This window comes from Mizuhopecten yessoensis, unplaced genomic scaffold, assembly GCF_002113885.1.
Source record: "Mizuhopecten yessoensis strain PY_sf001 unplaced genomic scaffold, ASM211388v2 scaffold8537, whole genome shotgun sequence".
Taxonomy (NCBI): Eukaryota; Metazoa; Mollusca; class Bivalvia; order Pectinida; family Pectinidae; genus Mizuhopecten; species Mizuhopecten yessoensis.
The window spans coordinates 200,958-217,519 of NW_018407597.1; the positions used below are offsets into that span (position 1 = coordinate 200,958).

Sequence of the window (16,562 nt, forward strand, 5' to 3'; positions counted from 1 at the left end):
TATGTTTGTTGTTGACAATTGTACACGGCGTTAAATAAAGATTATTATTATTATTATTATTTTTCATAATTTCTAGTGTTCTAGTTAATACCAAGGTGAAAAAGACTGCTCTATATATATATATATCTGTGCATACTTCTGTTACGTGCAGAAATATTATTTCACTCTATCGATACAAAAATATTACTTAAAATATCTTCAATCTGATATATCAAAATAATGCTGACATTTTAAATGACCAAAATACATATCTTGATCTTTTTTTAAAGACAAATTAATTCTTCTTGTTATTCTGGTTAGTTCTGTTTATTGTGAATTCATTTTACAGGGAGTAATACATTTTTACACCTATCTTTGGATTATTATTCAAAGATTTATATTCATGACATATTTCGAACCATACTAGCTGTTTCTTACACTGAAAACATCTTTTAAAATTATCTGGGCAATACCGTTGTTTCCGAGATTCAACTTCCCGAAAATAAAAGTCACATGATTTGGGGGTCACAGGGTATATTAAGGGAGGCATATATATACTTTCGGTGTAAAAGTAAATCATTTGCAGACCAACTGTATCAGGTAAAACATTGACAAATTTGGACGAAAATAGCTTCAAGAATGGGATATCTGCTGACTAGTACCCTGTTGTTAGACATGCAGTCTGGAATGGAATACCATTTTTTTTTTATACTGTTTCGTGCATCTCTCAGTTTTGGTGTATACCCAATGTACACATGCCCCCCCCTATCACATGACATGTGTATCTCAAACACAATAGAATTTGGAGAGAAAAAGTATCTCGGAAATGACATATATCTTGTTGGTGATAACCAATCATGGATTCACCCTGACAACTTACACTCATCAATATACACATAGTACTTCACTGTTATATTTTTACCAATACAGTGAAATAAGTTTATAAGTGACCAAATCAGATCTAAGAAATTACATGGAATCTGCCATACAGATACATGGATATATGTCTGCAAGAATTCCTTGACAGCAAGCAATGCAAATTTGACTTCATTATAAATAAGTGTGTTTGTATTTAACCAGTATTGGATTGAAAAGACACCATTTTATCATTATAATATCATTTTCCGAAAAGGACCAAGCTGCTACAGATGCATTTTTCCTTAGGCGAACAAACATGCAAGAAAATATTGGTAAAGGTGGTGATACTGTTGGTGAATTGTCAAAATTCTGTAAAGGTTCGTTTGTGAAACAGCTTTCTGTAATGTTCAAATCTTTTAAGGAATTCTTTTTTTTTTGTAAGAACCCAGATTTCTTGATCATGACCAATGGTGTGCAAAAAAAGTTACTGTAGGATATACATCACACTGAACCAAACATGGTGTAGGTAAACATGGTTTTGTGATATAAGATCAAATCACTTTTACAGAATGATAGGCACATAATCTTAAAAGGCAGCTGTATGCGACCTAGATCAGCTGAGAGTGAAATAACACTAATCGTAGGTTCCTGCAGATTTTCAGCATTTCTTAAACATTATCGTGTTGTTTTTGTTGCGAATTAAATATGATTGAATTAACTAACGACAAGTACAATATATTACGCATTCAAATGTCATTTTGGTATTCTTCAAAATCTCATCTAGATGGGTTGTAAGCAGTACACTCTGGACTAGCTAAAAACATACAATTTCTATGCATGGTAATGTTCATGCTTATTACAAAACAGCTTTTTTGAGAAATTGTTTTTCTAGAGCAAGGTACTATCCAAAGTTCAGAATTTGTTTGATAACCTGTCATGCTTTTATATAACTTTTTGATAGGGAAATCTTTTGCCAAAAATTAGCTGTAACCCATTTTTAACGAATAACCTACGTGATGCCTTCACGTTTCTGTAGAGAATCCAACACAGGGATAAATACATGTCATATCCATTTGAAGTTAAGTCTCACAAAAATATCTTTGAGATTCCTTCTGAAGGCGGTCAACCTGTTCCTGATGTTAATTTTGCTGACAAGTAGCTATTGAAGAACAACACTGCACATCACCTTTACTGCTATAGCTACATGGATTGGCCAATATGCAACTGATGCAGATAAATGGTTACAGTATAATTTATCTTTACGTACCGTAAATGTACAAATTTTAACACACTGGCAACATTTTTCAGGTTTCACAAATCAGGATTCAGTGCTGGCAAGTATAATATGTATAGGCGTACACTGCTGATAAACGTAGCTTTTATCACAATGGAGCGCTTTCTAATAATGGTGAAAAGCTGAAGCGCTAAAATATCATTACTGCCTAAATAAGGATATATCCAGTTATCCAAAGTGATTTTGTTCAATTGATTAATTTTGGATAATCAAATTTATTAAAAACATTACCCTTTAATTGATTGGTTGAATTGAATAAAACACAATCTATATATAGCTAGTCCTAACTCAAGCCGCATCTGTAGTCTATACTAATCAATTAGCATATACTCCAGTATAAGAAAAAAATAGATATGCAAAAATACTGTGTTTTTATGTTTGTTCTATGTTCCAAGTTTTTAAAGGGGAAAGACGATTGCAAATAAAATTATTGATATCATTATACTTTGGGAATAAATGATAAGAGAATGCCACATTTCCTTACAATGATATGGAACAACTTACTCAAAATGCATGGACTTTGCATTCTACATTATGATAAAGACACATGAATATCAAGAATAGTTTTAAAATCTGTCTGTCCCATTGTACTGGCACGAATCATGGGGTCAGTCATTGCCCACGTTTCCTGCTACAGGTGTGGTCTCGTCTTTACTCCGCCTCACCTACATGTGCTAACATCTCCATCAATGCTGGTACACTTCATACAAGATGTCTGCATGGCGACGGTTGGAAACCTATTCAGAAAGTGTTTCCATGTCTCATGTAGTAAGAACGGGCTTGAATAGTTGGAAGTCTTATTTAAGAGTGATCCAACAAAGACTTAGACACACTGTATAGTGCAGTATAAATCTACACAGCTTATCGGCACATACTTAAAACGTACGCTAAAATGATTGTCACAATATAGTATTGAAGAACAGGAGGAACATCTAGAACTTGACAAAATATAGTCCGATTTCTTTGTCGCCATCCAAAATATAAAGTATTCTGAGCAATTTGGTCCACTATCCAGTGCGGTGTGTCCCTTGTTTTGTGTAGTGGTTATGGACATATACCAGATCGTTGTGTCACACTCCAGTTAACTAGGTAAAACTCCCAGCGATATATCGGCTGCCAAGCCTATGGTGGACACTGCGGACGGCCAATCATTGTCACATCCCTGTGGATTGGAATTGTCCTGCACAGTTAGTCCTCTACCGACACTTAGAAGTAAAATTCTACACGAAGCACCCTATGTATTGGAGTCAGGGGTATTTACGGCTCTTGATACAAGTAGCCAACATTTGCAAGGCGCGGTTCAAACAGACCAACACCTTGGGTACAAGTAGCCAACGATTGGTACGGTTAAACATTCATTACTACAACTCTGTTGTTCATTTCTTTTTCTTCTTCCCCTGTGTTTCCGTTGTTGGCTTGTCCGGCAGGCTTGTGCGCTGCTCCTCCAATCGCGATGACTGTACCTTCTGGATAAGACTGAAGAAATCTTCGTCGGGCACTGTGGGAGCAGGGATGTTGGACTGTGGCAAGGAACTTCTCTGGTCTTCAATCCTTGAACCCTGTGCATTAAAAGGTGAATGATATTGAGGACATACTCAAAAACAGTTAGACATTTTATCATCAAATTGCAAGTCAAAATCTTGAACCCTCAAACTGGCAAAAATAACTCTGTACATATGCATATATGTTCTACTGAAAAGCTGCAAAGGCCTCGTTATTTGGTCTTCTTGTGATTTTGATTTTTTTCTTTTTAAATTCCTGTCACAAGGACTTCAATTTCTTTCTTTTATTTTGTATCTAAATATATACAGATGTAGTATGAAATGGTAAATGAACATGCCTTGCTTCAACAAAGAATCAATCTTCTTGTGAATTTCAAATTATTGATCTTTTTCCTGTCTCACAGGCTTTAATTCATTTTCTTTTATTTTGTATCTATATATATATAGTATGAAATGGTAATTACACACGCCTTGTTCAATTGTTTCATCTTAATCTAAAATAAATATTACTTTGGAAAATAAATTTTATGATAAATGTTCTAAATTCCTTTAAGATAACTGACTTTTACCAGGTAAATAAATGTCAAGGTGTGTGTGTGTGTTTTTCAAGTGTTCAAACTTTAACATAACTGTAATAGGGTGAGGCTGTTGGGGGGGGGGGGGAATGATCAATCTACACTGAGCAACACACCAAAGTATACACAGGGTCGTGCTCCATGCCTACAATCAAGCCCATTTACATGCTCCCCTGATATAAGCTTCAAAACACTACCAGGTGCTCACCACCATTCACATTCTGCTACATTTGTTTTATAATTTATAACACCACTTTTCACTTAATATCACGCCACTTCATGTCACTTTTCCTTTAACATTATGTTTTCTTGATGTACTGTTTTCCTGTAGACATGATGACAAAGACAAATTATCTATGGTTAACTAAAAATATCCCAAAGGGAAACAGGGATCTGAATAGAACAAATAACTATTTCCTTGGCCAAAACTAACATGAGGTACGGTGAGAGTTTGCCATGTTCTGGTCTCTACTCGTGTCAGGTTTTGTGATAAACACATTGTGTGATGTAATGATTTGTCCATGTCGACAGGGTCTCTACATGTGTCAGTTTTCAACAATTATGAAAAAAATATTTCAGCATGATTATATCAATCACTCTTGTTGGCCCGGATGTTAGCACGCTTGGTGGTCTTAATGTGGTAGGGAACTGGAGTACCTGGAGAAAACCCACTGAGTACGGCAGGAAAACCCATACCAATCGGGGAATCGAACCATGGTCGTTTTGGTGAAAGCTGAGTGCGTTATACGTGTGAAGAACATGCTCAATGTCATATGTCTGATATAAATAACATACTCTTATATATAAAATTAGAAAAGAGTATATTGAGCACAAAATAAAACATATTGAAATACTAAGACAGTTTCCATTTGCTAGTTCACCTAATTTTAACACATGTGTGAATTTAGAATGTTTCAAAGTGTTCAGGTTTAATTTTACAGCTTGTAATGGTCAAGTACCTAAGGTGCAGCAAGGTTGATGTACCAAAATGATGCAGGGTGTCCAGGAATTCATGGAAGGTCAAACACAGGATCAAATAAACTATCTCCTTTAGTACAATTTCATGTTTAATTCAAAAGATTCAGCTGCTGATTTTGTTCTGAATCAATATGCTTTTATATAATACAGCAGAAATATGCCTTGTATATAATGTTATTAAGATTGGTACTATGGAAACACTGGAATCTTGTGTGGTTGACCTTTATAAATCCCTTGGACTTGAAATTAGAGTTGAGGTTAAGTGTTGCCGTGGTCTGTGCAGTGTGTCACACGTATAAACAAAACTTTAGTACACACGGGTGAGTTTAATAACTTACCTACTGCCAAATATGGTTTATTACTTCTGCTACCTAACGAGGGTCGTAAGGTTGTCAAAAGTAGTCTCAACGATAGATTGACCGTCACATTACATACGAGACAAACTCCTAGCGTAATCTTTAGTCTACAACTGTCTTAATCAAATTAAATAATACTTGAAGCCTTTCCTGAACATATTTCTTTACTTAAAACTGATCAAGCCTTGCTCTGTTGCATGTGATGATTGTATGAAACACAATGAGTACCTAAATACCAAGTGTACTGATACCTCAGCATGTTAAATTCAGGGCTGTATATGTCTAAATACTGTCACTTTGGCTTTTTTTTCAAAGAATTCCCTCATCAATATACGCAAACCTCACTAAACTTAAACAACACTTCTATTCCCCTGTAGACTTGTGGTCAAACTGTCCCTGTCAAATGGTCAGGTTATCCCTGTAGTCCTGTCCTTGTCAAATGGTCAAAATGGTCAAGCTATCCTTGAAGTCCTGTCCCTGTCAAGTTGTCAAGCTATCCTTGAAGTCCTGTCCCTGTCAAATTGTCAAGCTATCCTTGAAGTCCTGTCACTGTCAAATTGTCAAGCTATCCTTGTAGTCCTGACCTTGTCAAATGGTCAAGCTATCCTTGTAGCCCTGTCCCTGTTAAATGGTCAAGCTATCCTTGAAGTCCTGTCCCTGTCAAATTGTAAAGCTATCCTAGTAGTCCTGACCTTGTCAAATGGTCAAGGTTTCCTTGTAATCCTGTCCTTGTCAAATGTTCAAGCTATCCTTGTAACCCTGTCCTTGTCAAATGGTCAAGCTATCCTTGTAGTCCAGACCTTGTGAAATGGTCAAGCTTTCACTGAAGTCCTGTCCTTGTTGATCGGACAAGTGAAGGTCACTGCAGTCCTATCCTAGTTACATGGTCAAGCTAAGGTCATCAAAGTCCTGTCCTGGTCAAATGGTCAAGCTAAGGTCACTGTAGTCCTGTCCTAGTCAAGCTAAGATTATTGTAGTCCTGTCCTGGTCAAATGGTCAAGCTAAGATTACTGTGGACCTGGTCAAACGGTCAAGCTAAGGTCACTGTAGTCCTGTCCTAGTCAAACAGTCAAGCTACCCTTGTAGTCCTGTCCTAGTCAAGCTGTCAATGCAGTTTTGATGATAAACACTCCTTGAAAGGCCAAAGTGGAAAGTTCTGAAATTTTTGTATGAATTACAATTATTTTCTACACAATACAGTTAAAGGTCTAACACTGTATGGTTCACACCTTAATTATTGGAAACAAGGCGAATAGAAATAATGTAAGGATAAAGTAGAATGCATTATGCCCTCAACTTAACCAGTACCACAATGTCAGGATAAAGAAGAATGCATTATGCCATCCACTTAACCTGTAACACAATGTAAGGATAAAGTAGAATGCATTATACCCTCCACTTAACCAGTAACACAATGTAAGGATAAAGTAGAATGCATTATGCCCTCCACTTAACCAGTAACACAATGTCAGGATAAAGAAGAATGCATTATGCCCTCCACTTAACCTGTAACACAATGTAAGGATAAAGTAGAATGCATTATACCCTCCACTTAACCAGTAACACAATGTAAGGATAAAGTAGAATGCATTATGCCCTCCACTTAACCAGTAACACAATGTCAGGATAAAGAAGAATGCATTATGCCCTCCACTTAACCTGTAACACAATGTAAGGATAAAGTAGAATGCATTATACCCTCCACTTAACCAGTAACACAATGTAAGGATAAAGTAGAATGCATTATGCCCTCCACTTAACCAGTAACACAATGTCAGGATAAAGAAGAATGCATTATGCCCTCCACTTAACCTGTAACACAATGTAAGGATAAAGTAGAATGCATTATACCCTCCACTTAACCAGTAACACAATGTAAGGATAAAGTAGAATGCATTATGCCCTCCACTTAACCAGTAACACAATGTCAGGATAAAGAAGAATGCATTATGCCCTCCACTTAACCTGTAACACAATGTAAGGATAAAGTAGAATGCNTCGGGGACGTGGGAGTCGCTCCGCTGCTTTAGGAACTGGTCAATAACGTCCTGTGAGTTTAGACCGGGGAACTGTGGCAGGGCCGCTCGCTGGTCATTCATCCGTGAACTTTGGATCCCAGCCACCATGTCAAGGAACTCTTCATTTCCTTCTGATACTTTAGTTTACAAAAAAACGGTATTAAGGGATGTATTTGTAAGAGATTTAATACAGGATATCTTATAAGTAGCATAAAATCCAGCAGAAAGCTAACTTTATCAAAAATAGCTACATGTTTATACTGTATGTATATATTGTGTTTTGGTGGAAATACATAAAAATGTTTACTCCATCAGAACAAGAATAATGCATAATTAAGCAATTACTGCATCACAAACAAATGATGGTCACAGTGTTACCCTCAAAGACACAACAGCATAAGGTCAAAAAAGAATTTGATAGAATTATGATATCACTGGCAGCACACTGTCCTTATCACTGAACTTTAGTGAGCTAGAGACAAAGTAAATCTCCTACTGCTATAATATCTATTTTTGTTTTGGACTAAGACATTGAACATCCTGACATGACAAATATTATGAACAAAAAAAGGCCCAGAGAGCTTGTATGGCTCACCTGAATATTTAAGCAGTCATAGCAAAATATTCTCATTAAATATTATACTGTACTACAAACATTTCACTCACAAACTTTGTCGGCTCTATCTGTTGAAACTACAAGCCAAATATTAATATATGATTCTATACTTTTTGGTTCTTCTAAACTTCAGAAGTTGTTTGAAGTGTTTGACATATTTTCCCCTGTGACCTTGTAAGTAGGTCAAGGTCATTTCCCTTCTCAAACTTTGTTGGCTCTATCCTAAGAAGCTATCAGCCAAATCTTATGAATCCATTCCTTTTTGTTCTTCAGAACAAATGGTTTGAAATGGTGTTGACCTCTGTGACCTTTAAATTTAAAGTAGGTTGGATCCTTTTCATTTGCAAACTTTTGCGAGCTCTATCCCAAGTAGCGACCACTCAAATATTATGATTCTATGCCTTTTGATTATTCATCAGAAGTGTTTGATGTTTTTGACATATTTGACCCCTGAGACCAGCCAAATACTAAGATTCTATACCTTTTAGTTCTTTAGAAGAAGTTGTTTGAAGTGTTTGACATATTTGACCCCTGAGCCCTTGAAAGTAGGTCAAGGTCATTTTCATTCTCAAACTTTGTTGGGCTCTATCCCAGGAAGCAACCAGCCAAATATGAAGATTCTATACCTTTTAACTCTTCAGAAGAAGTCGTTTGAAGTGTTTGACACATTTGACCCCTTTGACCTTGAAAGTAGGTCATAGTCATTATCATTATTAAACTTTGTCGGGCTCCATTCCAGGAAGGCACCAGCCAAATATGAAGATTCTATATCTATAAGTTCTTCAGAAGAAGTCGTTTGAAGTGTTTGACACATTTGACCTTGAAGGTAGGTCAAGGTCATTTTCTTTCTCAGACTTTGTCGGTCTCCTACCAATGAAGCTTTTAGCCAAACATCTTGACTCTATGCCTGTCCGTTCTTCAGAAGAAGTTGTTTAAAAGGAAATTTGACTGACGACGATGAACGGAAAGACGGACGCGGCACCATGATATAAGCTCACTTGCTCTTTGGGCAGGTAATTAAGCTAATAATTTCTCACATGTAGATGTGTTTCCTGCCCTCCTTAGCGACCATATTGATTTTCAGATTTGATTCAAAATTGAACTGGAATGGGTAATTGGTATTATAGGCCTATGTAAAAAGTTTTATGAAAATCAAATGATTCCTTCAAGAGTTAGCATGAGGAATCCATTTGTGCTGATGCCGACACAATAAAGTGATCTTTTTATGTCATCTTTGCTTTTCGGTTGACAAACATTTATAAATGGTACCAAAGTATGTTTACAAATGGACCCATGAACGGATGAACTCACCCTCAATTATGTGCCGTACTGCTTTAATAAATCACATACATACTAAATACTCCAAGGGATCCGCTCGCTTACGTTCAATGACCCTTGTAATATTTCATAGCAAAATCAAGGCTCAGTCTACGCCATGTTGTGGAAACAAAGGAAGACTAGTTTGATCCTCTGATGTACATCAAAAGAATCTCTCGGCCACCTAACAGTAACATTGACTCGCTCCTCTGTAATCTTAAGACAACCGGTATCAGCCCAGTGGTTGATAAGATTTTTTTTACCAGAGACCAATTAAATAGCTAGACGGGTAACTTCAGTTCTGCTATGACATATTCCAGGGGTGCGGAGAGCGAAAGTGAGCGTTACCCCTGGAGTATCAAGGATGAAACATAAGTGACTTATTTTGATTGGTAACTTATATTTCCACTTATACCCTGGTACCTAGGTACAGAGGCACCTTGTATTACCTGCTATGCTGGCTTTCTTTGTCGCCACTGGCACTGTGGTTACAACTGGAGGTGTAGGGGTCGGAACAGAAGGCTCAATTTTGAAAGAACATCGTTGGTCATCAATTCGCCTACTCTGGAACTTGCTGACTAGATCAAAGAAACTGTCTTCATCTCCAGAACCCGTGTCTATGGACTGTAACGATTCAAGTTTATGGCCAAATAAACAAATTACAATTTGATGGAATCCACTTAAACTCAACTTGTTTTTATTAACACAAATCTTATCTTGTTGTTGCAAAAGATTATCCCTCAAATATGATTAATGGATATATATTCATTAAGTACTGCTAAGTAATTTTACATACAGTTGTGGGATCGCACAACGTTACACGATGTGCGCACGGTGTGTGAACGATGTGTGCACGATGTGCGAACGATAAAAAGTTGGACGATCATTGCTTGCGCACATTTGTGCGGACGATCGACGAACGTTGTGCAATAACAATCGTGGTTGGTGTAAATTGAGGAACGGCTAAACAATATATATGGTTTAGTGTTTAAAAATATAAACTTGATTTGTAAGTATGTTTCCCTATCCTAGCTTCATCTAAAAGCTTTTCTTTTTGTCTATACTTTCTTACTTTTAGAATCGACACATGTAAACTTACAACACAGTCTCGGCAACAAAGGTAAACATAGCCACTTTGTACCTGGACAGTAGTTTCCCCCCGCCCGGGACACTTACGTAACACACCAAGGTGTGAAAACCAAGATTAAAACGAACGCAAATAACAAATTCTAAACGCCCAGTTGTGTTTTCATAACAGTATACGGTATCACATATCAGCTCTACACGTCAGGCACAGGCCAGTTAAAACTCCGGTAACTCATCAAATTGTTATTTACCTGTTCTGTTACCTAGCTAGGAGCCAAATCCATTCTTGACAGTCTAACGGTCACTGTAATACTGTGTTACATGCATTGTGAAATTGTACATAATCTTAATTATTGTGATGAGAATTTACAATAAAAAATGCAGTGTACATTATTGCATACGAGCCTCCGTATTTTTTTCATTCCATAATATTGATCAACAAATTTTACCTAATCGCACAGTTGTGCGGAGAGAAGCACACAACGGGGCGAACGATTGTTAAATCGCCCAGTTGTGCGCACCATGTGTGGACGATGTGCGGACGGTGTGTGAATGATGTATGCACAGTATTTTTGGTGTGTTGTGCGGTCACACAACTGTAGTTCTGAATAAGTTTCATAAACAAAAACCAATTATTTGTATTCACAAGTAATGAGTTTACCTTATCTTTAGTGAGCTTGGGTCTGTGTTCTAGTTCTGAATTAGAAGCTATACTGGCTGCCTTCTGGAACTTTGGAACCTTCGGTCGAGCCCCTCCATTAGCAGTAGGTAGGGCACCCTGTAACATGTAAAACATAAGTAAAGTATCTGGTATCGTAATCATGTGTTAAGGAGCCCTGTTCCACTGCATTGTGGTTTTTCCTTTATGCAGCACATTTGCCAACTTTTTAAAATTTCCATGGGGGAGATTGCATTTGCTCAGAGTTAAAAGCATGAATAAAATATTTCCATATTCGTCCTAGGGAAATATAACTCCTTAAAACGACATCTTTTGAGCTTTTCTTTCAGATGAAAGTAGCAGACCTTAGAAATTAAGGATAGTTGGTTGAAAATGCTCAATTTTAAGGTCCAAAATTTGAAGTCTCCCTCCATAATCGGGAGAGTTGGCAAGTATGATACAGTAACCTCCCCTTAACTTCTGTTCGGATATAACAGTAGCACAGCTGGGCCAGGACACTTCTATTGACAAGGTAGCTCCATCAGTTAGAGTATTGGTACACCAATCTGAAGTCCGGGGTTCGAATCCAGGTACTTTCACAGCAATGTTGTTGATTACATTTGGTTAATTTCATCTTTATTGTTTCTCATAAAAGTCCCACAAGGTATGGTTTTTGTTTTAGAAATTATTTATCATAGCTATTAGTCATGCAAAAAAAAAAAAAAAGTTTCGGACATGTAGTTTCAGTTCTTGGCAGTGGTAAGGGTATACTTAAGTACCCCTTAGAATCTACTATGGATAATTCATAAATCACTGAGTCAAATTACCATAAGTCTTAACATAGCAAGAAAATCACAAAGTAAGTCTTAGCATAGCTAAATTTTGAATTGTAAGAATCCTCTTGAAACAAATATACTCACTTTTCGTGATTTTTTTAAAAGCATCAATTTTTCTAACTCTAACTACTTCATATACATTTTTGGCTGTCGGCAATATGTAGTTACGTAGCTGATCATGATCAATGTAAAATGAAAGTTTCGCCACACAGACCTTTTTATCAGGCGTCAGCTTCATCAGTTCCATGTTTTCCATGCTGTGTCGCCGGAAAGGTCGTCTGCCTGTGGTAGAGGAGAAAGGTGTTGGATAATAGTTGGATCTTAACAGTTTCCACCACTCCAAGATTTTCAGGTTGTAGCCATATTTCTAGAATGTGATCTTTTGAACCTGTATCACCCATCTTACTTGTATTTGACCTCTGTCAACAAATCTCTGATGTCTTTACCCTTGGTTGTGATACAGCTGATGTACAATAATATAAACTGGCTAGCCCCCTACCATCATTATATGCATGATAAACATTAATTCTTATTTACATTGTCATTGGAAATTTGCTTGCACTCAAAAATAGCTTAACGTGACCTTGACCTGTGACCTTTTCATTCAAAAAGGCAAAGGTTTCTTGTAAATAAGTAGCCAAATCCGGTGCAATATTGCCAATGTATCCTCTTTTGACTAGGGACTGCATTACATTTTCTTGGGGCTTTTCTTGCTAGATATTCTCGCCCATACTGTATATTGTTTTTATCATAAGAATTATTACTTACTGATACCAAGATCTGTTTCATCCTTTAACTTCCCATCGTGGCTGCAACACAAGGATGATTTCAATTAATTGAGGAAATACCACTTCCCTATGGAACACATGAGCTGGTCACTACCAAAACATACATTAACTATCAGAAGGTACACAAGAAGCTACCTGATGACTTCTGCAGTAGATTAGGTAGAGGACAAGTTTATACCCATCACTTTATAACATTGGGCACAACATGTGGTACGGAGCCTCTTTCTGTGACAGCAAGAACCTCAGGTAAGTCCAAAAAAGTTCTGAGCATCTTGACACTAACTAGAAACCTGAATTTGAAGTAGGATTTAGGTAAACATTTTGGGAAGAAAAGGACCATCATTTACTAGTGTTAGGTCAACTTGGGTAATTTGGACTGAATTTATAACAGGCAAGTAGTACAAGAATTGATTAAAAGCCTGCTATGCGTGTCAGGTAAAACTCTGCAGTCAATTTAATCTCCATTTCATATTTTGTCCCCACTATGAAGTAAAATGTACAAATTAAAATATCAGCTGGCAAAGTTCCACTGAAAACTACGGTATGCCCTTTTCACAGTAGCACAAGTACCTGGAATGATTTTCTGCATCACTGTTATCATACCTTACTGAGAACAATGGTATTACCGTATATATCCTGCAATAAGCCTAGGTGATCAACATGTAATCACTGACTGAAAGTAGGGGGTTGGGTTTATTACAGGACAATGAAAATGTTTTTGTTGGCATTTCTTCCTAACTGCCATACATATTGGTGGGCTAATTACCAAGCATGAGCTTATTGCCAAATAAATATGGTATAAGGCAGGCTTTTGAAGGTAAGTACGAAGAATTTGAACTTATGGACTGCATCTAAACATTATTAAAATTGTCAATAAAATTTAATATTAATATATAGCCACAAGAACGTACCTGATGACCCCTGGAGTAGATTCGGAAGAGGACATGTTTATACCCAATACATTCCTCAGGTCTGCCAAGTTCATCTGAGCTGAAAACTGACCATTTTCATCACCAATCTGTAGACAGCAAAATACAAAACAAAACATAATGCAAGTATAAATCTCCTAAAAAAACAACCTTTAATACACATTTCTTTTTTCTTTTCAAACATTTGATTTATTTCATAGTTTTTATAAACAAAATGATCTGTTCATGATGTCTTTTCCTTAGGATTACCATGCTTAAATTAAACTTCCTCAGGAATAAGACATTAGTCAATTGATTTAGAATGCTCAAACTTTACATTTTCACATTTAGACTCAAGGATACAACTTGATTTTTTTTAAAATATTCTACTTGTAAATTTATCGAGGCTTGTCCAGCTATGAAAAATACAGCTTCAGGGTGAGGGAGATGAACCAGCACCTACCCGGCTAGTCACAACTACAATGATGACTAGTGTTATATATTATTATTTTTTATTTACCTCTTTAGATATTTGCAAGTGTTTACTGGCAAATTCCAAGGCTATCTCATTGTTTCCTAGTGAAGAGTGTGCATTGCCTAGACTCCAGCACGCCCTGCCCTCACCCACACGGTCATTCAGGTCCTGTGCTATTTTTAGATGTCTCATATGATACTCGATAGCCTTCTCGTAGTCCTGAAGGAGTGTGAAAGTGTTCCCCAGACTGTAGCAGGCCTGGGCCTCCAACGCCTTGTCTCCCAATTGCTTGGCTATTTGTAGAGTTCTCCTGTAAAATCAAAAGCTATCTATTAGTATGTATTGCACTCTGCCATTAAGTATTTTATAACTAAATGTGTTTTAAATTTGTAGCATTATTTTGCAATGTCACATAAGAGCTATTCACTAATCTGAGACATTCTTCTGTAATAACAAACCATAATCTGACAAATTTTCCATTGATGTTATATTTTGTGGATGCTGCAGCCATATGGTCTTACTCCTTCAGTTTGACCTCAATGTAGGTGGAAACAGTTAGATAAGCATATGCATTAGGGCTGCAACGATATATCATATCGCATCGCAATACTTTCTTGTGTATCTTGTCAAATTGTTTTGTTTACCTGTTTTACAATACACTAACAGTACTTAAATTATCAATCAATTTTTATCAAACTCTAAAAAAGTGAATTTATATTTTTTAATCCTTCAGTAAAGATGTGGTCCACTGTGCAGTCATACCCAAAGTACAAGAAATTATACAGAAATATATTTTGATAGTGTTTACTATTGAAGTCTATGACAAAAACTCTTTAAAATCCTGCACTCGATCTTTATGAAGTTGCATCGTGAGGTATGCATATTGTTGCAGCCCTAATATGCATATGTCATGCACTGTGATGGGACAAGATGGATATTGGTAATACTATATGCCCCTCAAATCCAAATTTGATTGTGGAGGCACAAAAATCTTTGAAAGAACAACGTTATACCTATATTGTTCAGCTGCAACTTCAAACTCTCCTAGAAATATATGAGCGTTGCCCAGGTTGCTGTACGCCCTCCTCTCAGCTGACTTGTCTCCGAACTCTTTGGCTATTGCTAACCTCTGAAATCAAATATAACGTTAATTTGTATCACTATTAACATCCCAATTATAATTCTAGTTCATATATATATTAAAACATTTTTTTGACATCATCTTTTGTTATGGCTGATCAAATATATTTGTTAAATGGATGAATAATATTATTTCCAGACCAGTATCATACCTCAAGTATTTTACCTGCCGTTACATAAATGATATAATGTCATAAATATAGCAAACCGGCACCTAACTTTTACTTAACACAAGTAAATTGAAGAAAAAAGTATGCATGGACAAGATTACTGTTCTTTCAGATAAACATACTAATAATTCCTCTTCTCAAATCTTGCATAATTGAAAAAGACTAATCCGTTGGTTTGCTGTCTTCAAATATATAGATATACAGTCACACTAGTACTGGGGGACTGCAGATGACCAGGCATAATCAAATATGTTCGGCTGTTCAAAGCATGTTCAGTTTAAGAGAAAATAAATATTAATTTCATTATAAATTTTTGAAATTTTGATTTTTTTTTTTTTAAATATTTTGTGTTTTTCTTTGTCTGTAGGTGATATTTAAAATATCATTGATACAGTTTTAGGTTTGAATATCAATATTTTAAAATAACATCAGAAGAAATTTCTGTGTTAAGTTGTCGTTAAGCTAACCAGACTTTTAATGTTACTTGACCCAGGTCTCGGAGTCTCTAGCCTTACGACAACAATACAATTATGTTACACATGATGACAATCACCTGAAAATTGCTGTCATTATAAGCAACACTGGCAGGAATAAATTGCAGTTTAATATACAGTACTTTGATGTGGATTTAACTCATTCACTTCTAAAGTCACATTTGAACCTTACCGAATCAAAGGCTCGGCAAGTTCATTTTAAAAATGTAGGGGTGAATGAGTTAGCACTGTGATGAATGAATCAGTTCCATTGCATGATTAGTGTGCAGCATTTGGTTCGATATCGTTTCAGAATTTTATGATAAAACAAGAGGCCCAAGGGCCTTAGCGGTCACCTGAGTTATATCATAGGTACTGGTAGCTTTATTTTATTGTTTAGATGTGATGTGGAAATCAGCATGTAAACTAAGTGAAATACAATACTTGTCATGTCATCAAAGGATAAGAATTTTAAAATATTTGTAAATGTTCCCTTTGGGGCCCCGCTCTAACCCCTGGGGATGGGGCAGGAATT

At 36.4% G+C, this 16,562-nt stretch overlaps 1 protein-coding gene across 1 annotated transcript in view; it reads right to left on the bottom strand.

The window, feature by feature from the left end:
* Positions 1-218: 218 nt before the first annotated feature.
* Positions 219-16,562, bottom strand: part of LOC110456128 (G-protein-signaling modulator 2-like) — a 34,318-nt gene continuing 17,974 nt past the window's right edge. Inside the window, exons 6-14 of the mRNA XM_021506689.1 lie at positions 15,258-15,373; positions 14,290-14,554; positions 13,773-13,879; positions 12,842-12,882; positions 12,288-12,355; positions 11,241-11,357; positions 9,943-10,117; positions 7,513-7,697; positions 219-3,693 (exon numbers count right to left, since the gene is read on the bottom strand). Of these exons, the coding sequence (XP_021362364.1) occupies positions 3,508-3,693; positions 7,513-7,697; positions 9,943-10,117; positions 11,241-11,357; positions 12,288-12,355; positions 12,842-12,882; positions 13,773-13,879; positions 14,290-14,554; positions 15,258-15,373 (1,260 nt within the window). The 3' untranslated portion in view covers positions 219-3,507. The remainder of the gene's footprint in view (positions 3,694-7,512; positions 7,698-9,942; positions 10,118-11,240; positions 11,358-12,287; positions 12,356-12,841; positions 12,883-13,772; positions 13,880-14,289; positions 14,555-15,257; positions 15,374-16,562) is intronic.